Consider the following 13,729-nt stretch of genomic DNA (forward strand, 5'->3'; position numbering starts at 1 on the left):
GTGTTTGGACTCCATTAGTGGATCTCTAGCAAATACAGAAAGAGCTGAGACATAAATATTTTTGGTTGCCTGAGAAATATTTTTAACAGAAGAATGTATTTTCAACTGGAGTTGGCCAGCAGCAGCAGTAGCCAAAAGTACTGCAGCAGCTGAGCAGCTGGAAAAACACTCAAGGACAGGCCCAACATTTAGAGCAGGACCAAGGCTGACAGCAGCAGCCTGGGATGAGGGTTTGTGGGGAGGCTGACCTGGGGTGGGGACTTGGGGCACCAGTAGAAAAAGGGCTGCGAAACAAAAAACTTTGGCAGTTAACATGGGACACTTCCTTGCTGAGATAACTCGAACCAGGGGCCTAATATGAAGCAAATTGCATAAGCCCAGGGCTGCTGAGCCATGCCAGCAGCACAGCACTATCCTTCATGCTGTCAGAAACAGGGTGCAGCAACCATAAGTATTGCAGTCTGCATGCTGCTGCCCAAACACCCCACAGGAGAAGGGAAGAACAGTTTAGCTGCACAATAAATTTTGATATCAATTGAAATGTTACCACAGCTCATTTAAAAAGCAAGGAAACCATAAAGATACAAGCACTTAGCAGAAGAGGTTCACTAGTTTCTCACAAAGTCACGTGCTCACTAAGGTTCATGTTTTCCCTAGAAAAATCATGAGCAGCAGCGGCACCTCAGGGTCATACAGCAGGCTATTATCTATCCAATTATCTATCCAAAATGAAGAGTGACAAATATTACTTATTTCTAGAACAAATAGGTATACCAGTGGGAGTATGAAACATGTGAATTTAAATGCTAATATGAAACTTGTCACTCTTCTCAGAGAATATTGTAACAACACTGCTAAAGAAATCAAAAGCGGAACTATTTTTGTCCTGAATTTAGCCCATACAATTTAGCCCATAAAGTTTTAAGAAATCAGTAAATAGCTACTTCATCTAGATGAGTTATTTAAATGTTCTGAATCAGTTTACAAAACCAGACAGTACAGTTACCACTGATAGTTAAAAAAAAGATTTTTAGTGCAGAAGAGAAAAATCTTTATAAATCACATACATACACACATATGTATATGCATCTACGTGTATGCATATATATGTACAGACATAAATAGATCAAGACTCAGATTCCACTCAGACAATAATTAATCCATCTCTTTTCCCTCACTTCAAGAAATGTAACATAAATTTTTGTCTTTTATTTACTAGTACTGGAAAGAAAGGAAGATGACAGGGGGCGACATCTAAAATTTAAGGAGCCAGACACAAGAATTCACATTTCTTCCTCAGCCAGGAGAGTGCTCTGTGTCATTGAGGGGACACTCTATCCCTGAATATAAGCTTAAGGATATGAAACCCTAAATACCACATGAGAGTGCCATGAGAAATTAACTGCATATTGTGTAGTTGGTGGATGAGATCTCCTCTGACATACAGCAAGATATTTAATACAATCATTCTGGGATTTTCTTTGAGACATAAATTATAACTGAGCATTTCTTTTAGTAGGTGATTCAATGATTTACATGAGAAGATAAAATTATTAAAATGACCTAGTGAAAAAAAAGATATCTTTTACATTAGCTCACTTTCCGGTATTCCAGGAAAAAAGCTTATTTCCAGAAATACCACAGTGCTCTTAAGACAGTAAGTCCAGTAAGATAAAGAAAGTAAGGTGATACAAGTAGCTCAGTATATGGATTTATCAGTGGTGTGTCATTTGGTTTTACTTCAATATGTGAATAAGAGCAAAGGACAAACCTTCCACTGCAGGTAAGTGACACAAGCAAGTCTGCACCTTTTCCCACAAGTGACTCAAGTTCCTGTTTGCACTTGGAAGTCAAGGCTGAGAGTATGACTAAAACAAAAATGTCCAGATAACAAAAATTACAACCTTCATTTTCACTTCAGTCCCATCCTTTCCCAACACAAAATAAAAAAGCCTCCAAACAAAAGTGACACCACTTATATTCAGCTTACCTCCACTAAAAGGATGAGGTGTAGCAGATAAAATTGTTACAGAAATACCCAAGGCCTGCCTGGTATAAAATTAAATTTTAAATAAGGAAGAATAAACAAGTCACTTGAAAGCCTTAAACATGTTGTATAAATAACCCGTGATGCTATCCAGAATCAGCTGAGTTGTAGGCATCATCTGCCCCAACCATGAGTCAGCTTGAGTCAGTCCACTGTACTTTTATGGTACTTTCAAAGTCAGAAAATACATCTCCTGGCAGCATGAGAGAAATCTCTGAAATGTGAAACAAGTATTTGGCGGGAAGGTATTCTCTACTGTAAGATGGCAGTGAAATTAGTGGAATAAATAAAATACCAGTATACTTAACATTTCTGTCTCCTTATTTTTAGCCCAAACAGAGGACTGAAATCAAAGTATAAAATGGAAAGCAAAGCATGTGCTCTTGAGGCCAAACTATTTTAAACTCTTCATGAACTGCTCCTTCTGCACAGCAATTCTCCAACTCCGCAAAGCAGCGCTATGGCAATGTAGATTCAGTAAACAGGGAATGCTTCCAGCTGTTTGCATCCCTCCCACTCCCAGTATGCATAGCATCCTGGCTGGTAGAAGCTATATTTGTGTTTAAACATGATAAGGCTGATTTACATTAGAGGAATGTTTCTGATCAATCATTTGTGCTGAATAGCCAGTGACTAAGTGGAAATGTTTCACAGAGAGTACTGAGAACTGAATAAGAACTGAGTAAGAAGTTTATGAAACTTCAGGACGTGGTTACAGTCTCTAATCTACTTAGCAGAGAGCTCACAGCTTCCTGCAACTGCTTGCACTGGGCACGCACACATTTCTCCGGTACTCAGATCCAGTATCCACAACTGTGGAACATAAAAGGGAGGGAGGGCTCTCCACACTTCACTTCGCCCATGGAAAGTTAAGTGCCAAGTACAAACTGGTTGTTACAGTCGAGAAAGAGAGATGCAAGACTTTTCAAGCACTTCAGGCAGCATGAATCACTCTGTCCACTGGCTGCTATCAGCCCAGGATCTAATGAGCTGCCTCTGGCTGAGACAGATCTCAGGGAAGGTTTGGTGCTGGCTGCTTGCAGGATGGATCACGGGCTGGGGTTCTTTGTCAATAGCAGTGGGTCCGGTGGAGCTATGGAAACCAGCCGAGATGAAGAGTAGCTCTTAACTTTACCAAGTTGAGAATCCAGTGGCTGAGCATAGCAGGTCTGTTGTGGAGGACTCCTTGCAGAACAGTTTTATAATGCACAAATAAATATTTACACCAGTAAAACATTTCTGCTTTGATATTTGAAAAATAATAAAAGAAAGTAAATTAATTTAAAATGAAGTGTTAGCCTTTTATGATGTTTTCATTTAAAAAAAAACAACACTAAAAGGAGGGGGGTTTGGACAAAAATGCTACATTTTTTTTAAAAAGACTTATGCTGTCAAAAGATAAACTATCAAAATGGACATGTTTCAAAGCTAACTTAATATATACTATTGATCATGGCTTTTAAACTTACTCTGATCTGCTTAGACAACAAAATGACAGCACAGACCAATTTTAATTTAGGATTTATATGTTATTTCAGAGCTATGTCATCTATGAGAAATATTTAAATTGAACAGCATCTTCTTTTCATTTTACAGCTTTTTACAAAGCTCAGTTCTAGGATATTTATTAATATGACTCCAGCAATATCCCTGCAAACCTACAAAACTAATGTGTAAGTATTACTGCCTTCAGGCAAGGCCAAATTTCTGTTCATAAGCTCATTTTATCTATTATACAGCTTTGCTACACTTATGCATCAGGCTGAAGACATGTAAGAAAATAATTTTCCTGAAGTCGTGGGTTTTCCTTTGGAAAATAAACAGACCTGCCATTTTCAATGGTGTAAAACTAAGATACAAAAAATTAAGTTAAAGTAATTCCTGCAACCTCCCATCCTCAGGGCAAAGGTCTTAAAGCCATTAGAGGCATCCCTGACCTTTCTTATGACATAGCTTTGTAAATTGGGCAACTTTATGAGACTGGACACGTATATTTGATAGAAACTAGGATTTGACATTTTCCAAAGCTTTGTTTATAGCATGCAGACTCCAATCTGGAAAGTAGCTTGGCAGAGTTTTCTTGGAACCTGCATGTTCATTTTCAAAGGACAAGATGTGACTCGACAGCTCTTGGAATTCATCTTTTCTGAATGGGAATTGGGGACAGACCAATGCAGCAGGAATGTGCAAGCACAAGGGTGTAGGTGCTACTGGCAAAAGGAACAGCCCTGAGCCCACACTGCAGACCAGAAAAAGAGTACTGTTCAAAGCAGATGAGAAAATTTGAAGGATCACAGAGGAAAATGGGGAGAATAAAAAGGAAGGACAGGGTAAGATGGAGGATGGATCATATATGGTACAAGATTTTTTGTGATACAGATACCAGACAAGCAAAGAGAATTAAGATTCATGTTTACTAGTCTGAAGACAGTTTAATTTTAGCTAAACCTCAGCTACAGCAGAAAGCCAATGCCACATACTCAAGTATGTGGTTACAGAAAATACCACAGATCCCGAGTAAGCTGAGGCAAAAGGCTGAAAGCCAAATGCCTTCCTACTACCTGAGAAATGGGACATCCAGGATGGCCTACATGAACATCAGAATCATAATAACTTTAAAATATATTTTTAACGTGTACTAGAGGAATCAACTCACCTCCTTGCAATGTTCAACCTTGTTCTTTTTGAGCTTTTCTCAAAATTGCTTGAGAATCTCTCTGTTGTATATAAGTTCATCAACAACTATCTTTTCACTTCCACTCCTTCTTGGTTCATTACACCCAGCTAAAATCAGGACTTTGTTTTATTAAATACAATGTCAGCTGTGGCCAGAATATCCTACTGCCAAGGATACTAGCAAACTACAATACTCCCTGCCAGATGATGAATTTCACTTAAGAGCCTGCATCTGTAGACTGACAAACTCAATTCTTTGCTTGATTGAGTCCTGTGAGTTACACAGCTTACTGCTGCAAAATAATTGCAACTGCTGCCAGAATCATAAAGAAGGGAAGAAAAGCTGGTTGAACAGACAACAGAAAGTCAGAATTGCTTTGTATTAGACTCTGCATAGAGGACAAGGTAGTGGGATAAATCAATACTCAATCAAAACTGCTATTAACATCCAGACATAACCTCTTAAGAAAATGAAAATTGATGACACTTGTTCTAGAAAGATGGCATCATATGGGGATCATTGGGAGTGCACAAGAGAAAGATTTTGGCTGTAAATCTCTGGCATCTTCATCCAAACATCATTACTCCCAAAGCATTTTAGATATGAGCCTAAGAAAAAAAAAATTTAAAAAGCCAATGAAACAAATTATTTGAAAAAACACAATTATGAAAATAATTTTCAGGTGTGTAGTAATGGGGAGGTTAAATCTGGGGTTTCAAAACAATCTCAATATAGGACTCTTCTACTTGACAGAAATAGTTTTAGAAAAATGTTCTGTTCTGCCTTTTTTGCCATTGTTTTCTACTAGACCAGCCAATCACCTTATACAATCATGATTCTATTTGTCCAAATCTCATTTCCCAGTGGTACCAATACTATTTATTTCCTTCAGACTATTTTTGTCCTTTTTCTTGCCTACTGGTCTTGCTTAAAATATTCTGTTTTCCACATAGCTCCTCTTTCCCCTAAATATCAATGAATACGAAATCTGTCCTTGCTCCCGCTCTCATGACAGATTCTCATTACTAGTAGACTGTGACCATCTCCTACTTTTTCTGTAGCTGATGATATCAAAATCCTCCTTTCTCATTTCTATCCTTCCTCTCCTCTGCAAAAGTCTAAATTTCAGGAATTTTATAACTACTGCATTGAGCTTAAAATGTTGCAGGATGTCCCTCTGGGCAAAACCGAAGCAGAAGAATTCTTCAAAGAAAGCTCTTGCAATCTTCCTTGCACATTTCTTTGGGGGCAGTGGAATTCATTTTTTCCCCCAAATGAGCATAAGCTGCTTGTCTAAACAGTGGGAATCCCCTGAGAAGGAGGGAACAGAATATGTAGGCATGTGATCTCAAGAGTCTCACAGAATAGAAGCAGCACATGGTAAGAATTAACTAAGTGCTGAATCTCAAAAACTTATTGTGCATTCAGAATTATCATCCTTTGGGGATATTTTTAATCTCCCATAGGCACCTTTTCTTGGGTAATTAAACACTAAAATATCTTCAAACCTGAAGTTTTTAAATCTAGTTCTCTAGAAAACATGCTTCATTACAAGCAACATAAGGAGCTGGTGCAGAAGTTCTCTGCTCTGTGTTATCATGAGCATGAGTGTTTGAACATAAATCTCAAAGACTTTATTCTCTTCATTTAACTCCTGCTCGCTTCCTTACTTTGGAACACTGGGGGAACCTGTGGTTCATTCCTAAGGATGAAAAAACATTCCTGCCTTGCTTATTGAGAACCAAAGTATCTTATAGAATTTCTGCACAAAACAAATGATCTTCACAATGACATAGGAGCCCCACAAAAGTGCTTTGGAAGATATAAATCCATGTGACAAACAAGAAGGAATGTGTATGCTAATGGCAGCAGGGATTGCAACAGCAACAGCTCAGCCTATCCAAACTGCACAGAGGAGAGAGCAGCTCCTCAGCTAAAGGAAGTGCAGAAAGAGTCAGAGGAAAGATCAGAAGGCACAGTGCAGCTGTAACAAAAGCTGTCCCCCAGCCCCTCTACCCCAGCCTCTGTGCCTGTGCCAGCAAGGGCACAGTCCCACCAGAAGGGCCATATGCTCTTGTGACCTTTCCTTTCTCCTTGACTGACTGCCAAAAGAGGACAAGCTGCATTTTAAACACTGGTGAGCTGAAGGAAGGGCTTGCTGGACTCTGACCTTTTCAGGCTCATGTTAGACACAGGACTGTTGATTGAACAAAGCAGAGATCTAAGCGTTGATCATAAACCAGGTGTTAATATATCAGCTTTATTGCGCCTGAGTGCCGCACATTGCTCCCGCGAACAGCAGGCAGACAATCCTGTAGAGCAAACCTTTGCCCGCAGGATACAATCTACAGCAATCTCCCGGCTGAACATTTGTGACTCACTTCACTCCTTGTGTGGGGCAGGAGAACCTGGCTCCAGCACAAACACAGCAAGCACTCCATATCATGGGCACACTGTACATGGCTGACAAGCTGCCGGACTTGTTCCCTGCCTGTCTCCAGAGAAGTGTTGCTCATTCCTCATGAGGGGACAAACAGAGGCTGTTATCAAAAGCAATTACCACAACCATTTAGCACCATCACTTCCTGTTCTAAGTGACCCTTCTAATAATACTTTCTGTATTAATCTTGGGTCCAAGCCCTAACATCTCCATCCTCCACACTGGAAGCCAGAGCCCAGTGCTGACCAGCTGCCAGAGAGGTCTCAGTGCTTACTGTGCCCCTTGGCAACTGCACAGCTGCTGCTGGAATAAAACAGCGGCTGCAGCTGCTGCTGCTCTGCTCCAAGGTCAGGCCAGGAAAACTGGGTGCTCTCGCAGCCAGCTCAACCCAGGTGGCTGCAGTCTGATGTGTTCCCAGGAGATCTGCTTTCTTTTCCTGGCTCCATTGCTATCCTTGGGAAAATCATTTTGACTTTCTGTTTTCTCTCCCATCCTTTATCTATCTTTTGTGATTAGACCATGATTTTTTACGTCAGGTTTATAGTTTGGTTTCCTTTAGTTTGGAAAGGAAAAATATCTTAAGTAGGGCAGGAGCATTTTGAAGAGGCGGGGAAAGAAGAGAGGTGGAAAGGGAAAGTACTCTGCTGTCAGTAACCAAGTTTGTTGGGAAAGTGGAGCAGTACAGATAAATTACCACTCCCTGGGGCAGGGGTGGGTGAGATATCTAGTACAGTATGAAGAAGTAAAGGTGGAAGGGTTAATCGCTGGTCAGATTACGAAGTTGCTTAATGGGTGCCGTGATGGGAGGCATTTGCATTTGGGGATTAAAGTGCAAACCATGGCACTCCTGTGTTTGTTGTCACTGAGGCCCCAGTTGAAAAATATCAACCCTCTAAACCCTCTGCAAGCTGCAGGAGCGGAGTAGATGCTGGAGAAAAGGGTGAGCGCTCCCCAGCTGAGCTTTAGTAACTCAGAGTTCAGCGGCTTGGCAGCAACATGTGGCAAATGGGAAACTGCAGCCAAGGAAATACCCTGATAACTGGTTAGGAGCTGCTGCAGCTTCCCCTACCATCCAGTTCCTGCTTCTCTGGAGGCAGTGGCTCCTGAGGCACACCACTGACCCCTCACCCCAGAGGTTTCCAGCCAGGCACTGGGAGGTATTGCAGTATAGCTGCCTGGCACAGGGATACTCAGCCCCAGCCCTGGAGCTGCAGCTGGACACCCCTGAGTTCCAGAGCTGGCTTCTTTACATAGGCAACACTGGACACACCAAGACCTGGTTTGGAATTTTTTTGGATGTTCCTGTAAAAGTTGTAATAAAACTGCATCTGCAAGGTAAGCTAACAGTGAACCAAACACTTCCCAGCTTCCCACTCAATCCATGAAAATCCTGTCTTTTCTTGAGCCCTCTTGTGCAAAACTGTTTACTCGCTCTCCCAGATGTCATGTACACTGCAGCATAGAGACACTACAGTAAACATTTTGACATCCTCTACAATTGTGTCTACTGGCTCAGACACCTCCATCACTTGTTTTTCTGACATCTTTAGTACTTCAGAAGTGTTGGAAAATAACAAATGGTTTTCATACCCATCTGTGTTCTCCATGGGAGTCCAGAAAACAGACAAATAATGCAGCGATTTTTTTTTTTTCAGCCATTTGGGAGACTTTTTCCTGCCGATTTCCTAATGCTCAGTATAGCCAGCCACTGGCTGTTGCAGTGGTTGAGTCCACCACGGCATTGGCCAGGGAGCCTCAGGACCCCAAAACAGTGGGGGTCCACTGGTGGGCAGGCTCAGAGGTCTAAGACCACCCCCTTTTACCCCTTTTAAATCCATGTTCTAGATAGTTCTCCTTTCCTTAATACCCCACTGGTTCCCGGTCCCCTTGTTCCACCCCTCGCCTTCCCCAGTGGTCACTATCCTGTCACCCCACGTCCTCTCCACCCCCTGCCCCCCAGATGATAGGTTCCTGATGTTCTGCCTGCCCTCGGTGCTGCTGCAGATAAAACCCCGGACCCCTCAGTGTTCTGTGTTCTTTGTCCCTGGATCCCTTCGAGCGGGGACCCCAATAAACCCCTCAGAACTCCATACAAAGGACCCCTCCCGCCTCTTTGTCCCCGGCGACGCTGCAGGAGCTGTCCGGCTCTGTGTGTGTGGGTGGCTGCGAGTACCCACCAGCTCCGGGGTGCCAGGGTGTGTCCGAGTGCGTTTGTGGGGCACCCCCGGAGCTGCTCCGACAAGGACGCGATCGGGACGGGCGCAACGCTCTTTCCACCCCCCTCACTCACATCGTGTCACCTGGCTACTCGACACAGTAAGATCTGAGCACAGCACTGGGTAGTACTTGAACCAGTCTGTTGAGCACTTTTATTTACTCCTCAGAGCCCCAGTAATCTCGGTCGCGCATTTTTGCCACCACTTCTTTGTGGACGGCTGCTCACTATTTGCATATTCTGGGAAAAATCACAGAATCACAGAGTTATGAGGAACCCACAAGGATCATCGAGTCCATTTTTAAAGTGAATAGCCCATACAGAGATCAAGTCCACAACTTCGTCGTAATTAGCACCAGATGTACTATTTTTCCCCTTCAATAAAGAAGCAGAGAAGAATACCTTGGATAAATATAATTTTTATCTTCCAATACTTACATTTCCCACATTTTTGGCAGATCACTATCCCTGCGGCATTTGCTTTTACTTTGCATAGCGTTAATTTTTACCATTTTTTAAACTTTGGCTTTCTGGTGGCTTTCTTATTTCCTGGCAGTATTAGTATTATATATTGAATTACCTGTTGAAATACATAGTCCCTGCTGTCCTTATCTCTGAATGTCAATGTTATTTATCTGCCATTTCATTTGTCCAGTGGTTGCTTTTGATGCAGCTGCTTGGAGCAGCAGTCTGTCATTTCAATCTCATTTTCCAACACCACTAAAGCAGTTTTGCAATTACAGCTGTACCAGCATTAAAAGCTTCTGCTAACACAGCTGTCACGAGACTGCACCCTAAACCACTGCACTGCCCAAGTGGAACACGGGGTTGAATCACAGGCCACGCTTCAGTAAAGTAGAAATATCATTCTTTTTTTATTTCAAAATGCAGCTAGAAAGCAAGCAGGAGAAAAGTGATTAAAATTATTAACAAGTTGCAGCATTGCTTACTTAGTTAACCATACAAAAACAAGAACTGACACAAGCTCCAGTAGCCACACATAAAGGCACAGTGCTTAGAGCTCTGAGCTGTGAGTTCATAGCTTGTGCTTCCCAACACCCTACCTTCAAAAAGGTGTCGAATGGCACGTTTTAAAAATTTTTTTACTCGGTAATTTCCCAAGTACCTGCTTTAAGGGGCACTTTAAAATACCAAAGGCATGCTCCGACCACCATCAGGCTCCGGCCGAGGGACCCACTTTTTAGCTTAGAGCGTGCGTTAGCACCACGATAAGCCCACCCATCGCTTTTAGTGACTTCCACCGCTTTTGGAAACAGCTGCCAGCAAGAGGGACGGGCGATCCCCCTCTGCCCAGATCCCCCGCTGTCTCCGTGCGTGGAACCGGGCAGCTGCTCCCCTCCAGTAACAGGAACAGGACAAGGCGCAGCTCTGGAAAAGGGCTCGAGCAGCCTTTCGCTACCGGCGGGAGCGAGGCGGCCGAAGCCCCGGCCCCAGCGCCCGGCCCGGCCCCGGGGCTGCGGCGCTGGTGCCCGGCGGCCGGGGCGCTGGCAAACCCCGCCAAATAAGGCGCTGGCGGGCGGCACGGATGGAAGCGGGAGAAAAGCGGGCACCGAGCCCCGCCTCGAGCACAGCTCTCCCGTCCCTGCCGCCGCGCCGCAGACGCCTCCCCGGCCCGCTTGACGGCAGCGGGGAGGAATGTGTTTCCGGGGCGGGTAAAGCGGCGGAGTGCGGACCTCCCCTCCCCTCCCCCGCGGGCCGGGCTCCCGCAGCAGCTCGGAGCAGGCGGCGGCGGGCAGCCAGCGAGGAGCGAGCCCGGGCGTCCCGCCGCGCCCAGCCCAGCCCAGCCCAGGACGCCGGGGCAGAGGGAGCCGCAGCGAGCCGGGCGGGCCGGAGCGCGCCCGCTGCCCGCAGCCATGGCCGAGGTAACGGGAGGACGGGCGGGGGTCGCAGCTGGCCGGGAGCGAGATGAGCGGTGCCTGTGGCCGCCCCGGGGCTTAGTGCTTCGGGCGGGCTCCGGCGGGTGGTGCGGGGCTGCGAGCGCCGCTTCCCGCGGCCGCCCGCGCCGGGCGCTGCCGCCGCCCCGTGTGCGGGTCCCTCGGCGCCGGTCCCGGGCGGAGGAGGGGGCGCCGCCGTGCCCGCCCGGCGCTGTGGGCGGGAAGGTGTCGGGCCCAGCCTGCGGCTTCCTGTGGCGGCGGGACGGCGGCCTCGGGCCTCCCGTGCCGCCGGGTCCGGCCGGGCCTTTGTCCGCTCGGGGCCGGGCAGCGCCCCGAGCCCTCTTTTCCGAGAGGGACGGAGCCCGTGCCGGCCGCCGCGCCGTGTGCCGGCCGCCGCCTCCCGCCGGCGGTGCCCGGGGAAGGGGCAGCACTCGGCTGGGAAAGTTTCGGGCGGCTTCCTGGGAGTGCGGGCGAGGGTGGGCGTCCGGAGGGGAAGATGCCTTCCGCGGGAAGCGGGCGTTGGAGTTACAGGAATGGGAACGAAAGGAGTGAGGCAGTGCAGGAACTTGAGTACCCAGGGTTTTGAACTGCACATGTCTGGAGAGAGAGGGCACTGAGAGGGGGGTATGTGCGGTTTGAATGACGGGATGGTCGCAGTGCAGCATTTGACTGCTCGATCCGTCCAAACTGGCTCTGAGCCTCTATAGCTTGCTATAAACTTGTGTCGCGATGGAAGTAAGAATCTGAGGCCTCTATGCCATGTCCCGCATGGGACTTCTGAAAAATCTTACAGCAGTAGCTCAGTGCTTTGTCTCCTGTTACTGCCTTCATATACTGGTGGTTAGAAGGAAACATGAAGCGATGGGAAATTCATTCTGACTCACTGTTTAGGCCCATGTCCGATGTCTTTATCTTATGGAATAAGTATCTGACTGCCTGTTAGACTCATCAGGTAGTCTTTGTGACTATTTATGAAAAAAAGTTGAAAAGCATTTATGTTTGCATCTTCATTTGTCCTTAATACAATACAACAGTCCTTTCATGCCAACACATGTGCACATAGCTGTTGGGTGAAAATGTTGACTTTTCTGGTAATTTGCCATTGCTGCTACAGTCCTGTTCATGCCAAGATACACAAACCTTTAGGAGTAAGGATTGTCTCCATTTAGATTAGTGGAACCACTCATGGCTAATGTTACTTGTGTGGTAAGGTGTTGAAATGAAGCAGGACTTTATCTATGTGGAAATAGATTTAAATAACTTGTATTCCTGGCGCACAGATCATTTGGTAGGTGATGGTGGTAGCATAAGAAAAAATAGTTTTGAGAAATGAGACAACGTGGTAGTGAGGGGGTTTTGTTGTTCTTGGTTGTTTGTATGGGGGTTTTTTAAGAAGTATTACACTACTAGAAAGATGTAAATTAGACTAAAACAAGACTAAGAGTAGCAAAGACATTCATTGTCCACATCCATCCCAGTGATGAAACCAATGATTTCATTCTCCTGTCACAAAAAATATTACTTGCCTCTGGCAAATGATTAAGTAGCATTTTGCAATGCTTGCCTAAGGCTTGTATTTATAATGGTTACAAAAACAGTGAAGCCATTGGCAATACGTTGGCAAGACAAGACAAGTTAGATGTGAACACCTTCAACTTTTTGTCCTTTTCAAAGATGTTCAGCTGAAAGGTGAAAAGCTGACAGGCATGCATAATCTTACCTTAATCAAAGTTTGGAGCTGGTAAGTGGTGTATCTGTTTGCCAGCCACAGGATAAATGAACCATATTTATTTCAAAATGAAATGTCAGCAGGTAAAGCTCTGGTGTTCTTTGTGGGTGCAACCAGGGAGCTCATTCTGCTCTCTGTGTTCAGATTGATCTGATCTGTGCCATGTTCCCAGTAAAGCCCACCTTTTGCGAAGGACTAATTTGGAGGATGCTTGTTTCTCTAAGAATATGCATGAATTTCTGATGGTGGCTGCAGAATTTTAATGTTTTGTCTTGAGTGTTTTAAATGACTCAAGTTCTTAGCCTTATACCACTTCCTTTGGGAAGTGATTCCCAAAGCTGAAAAAAAACTGTCTGAGAACTTTTCCTGCTGTTCTTTTTTCCTCATTCATTATTTCATTCCTCTCTCTAAACGATCTTCTCTATAGCTCTAGTTGGGTAGCTCTGCTATAGTTCAGATTTGAAAAAAAGCTTGTTTGCTATAGCAGCAGCTCAGGAAGTAGATAACTTGAGTAGCAGAAAGGCAAACGTGGGGAGAGCCGTGCACACATGGGGTGGACACGTGCTGTGGCCTCCCTTGCCCTGAATATTATTCCCTCGCTGCTGCTGGTATGAGTGCCCATCAGTTTTTTGTAAATTGTTGTCCTGCCTGCCTTTCCACCCAGTCTTGATTTAGTTGAGTGATGTGATGAACACTTAGCTTGTGGTTCTCCCAGCCTCTCATCAG

The 13,729-nt window shown here is 45.0% G+C and overlaps 1 protein-coding gene across 1 annotated transcript in view; it reads left to right on the plus strand.

Moving 5' to 3' along the window:
- Positions 1–10,912: 10,912 nt before the first annotated feature.
- ITGB1 (integrin subunit beta 1) overlaps positions 10,913–13,729 on the plus strand; it is a 43,471-nt gene continuing 40,654 nt past the window's right edge. The window contains exon 1 of the mRNA XM_032100246.1: positions 10,913–11,262. Within this exon, the coding sequence (XP_031956137.1) occupies positions 11,254–11,262 (9 nt within the window). The 5' untranslated portion in view covers positions 10,913–11,253. The remainder of the gene's footprint in view (positions 11,263–13,729) is intronic.

The sequence above is a fragment of the Corvus moneduloides genome, chromosome 1 (assembly GCF_009650955.1).
Source record: "Corvus moneduloides isolate bCorMon1 chromosome 1, bCorMon1.pri, whole genome shotgun sequence".
Lineage (NCBI taxonomy): Eukaryota > Metazoa > Chordata > Aves > Passeriformes > Corvidae > Corvus > Corvus moneduloides.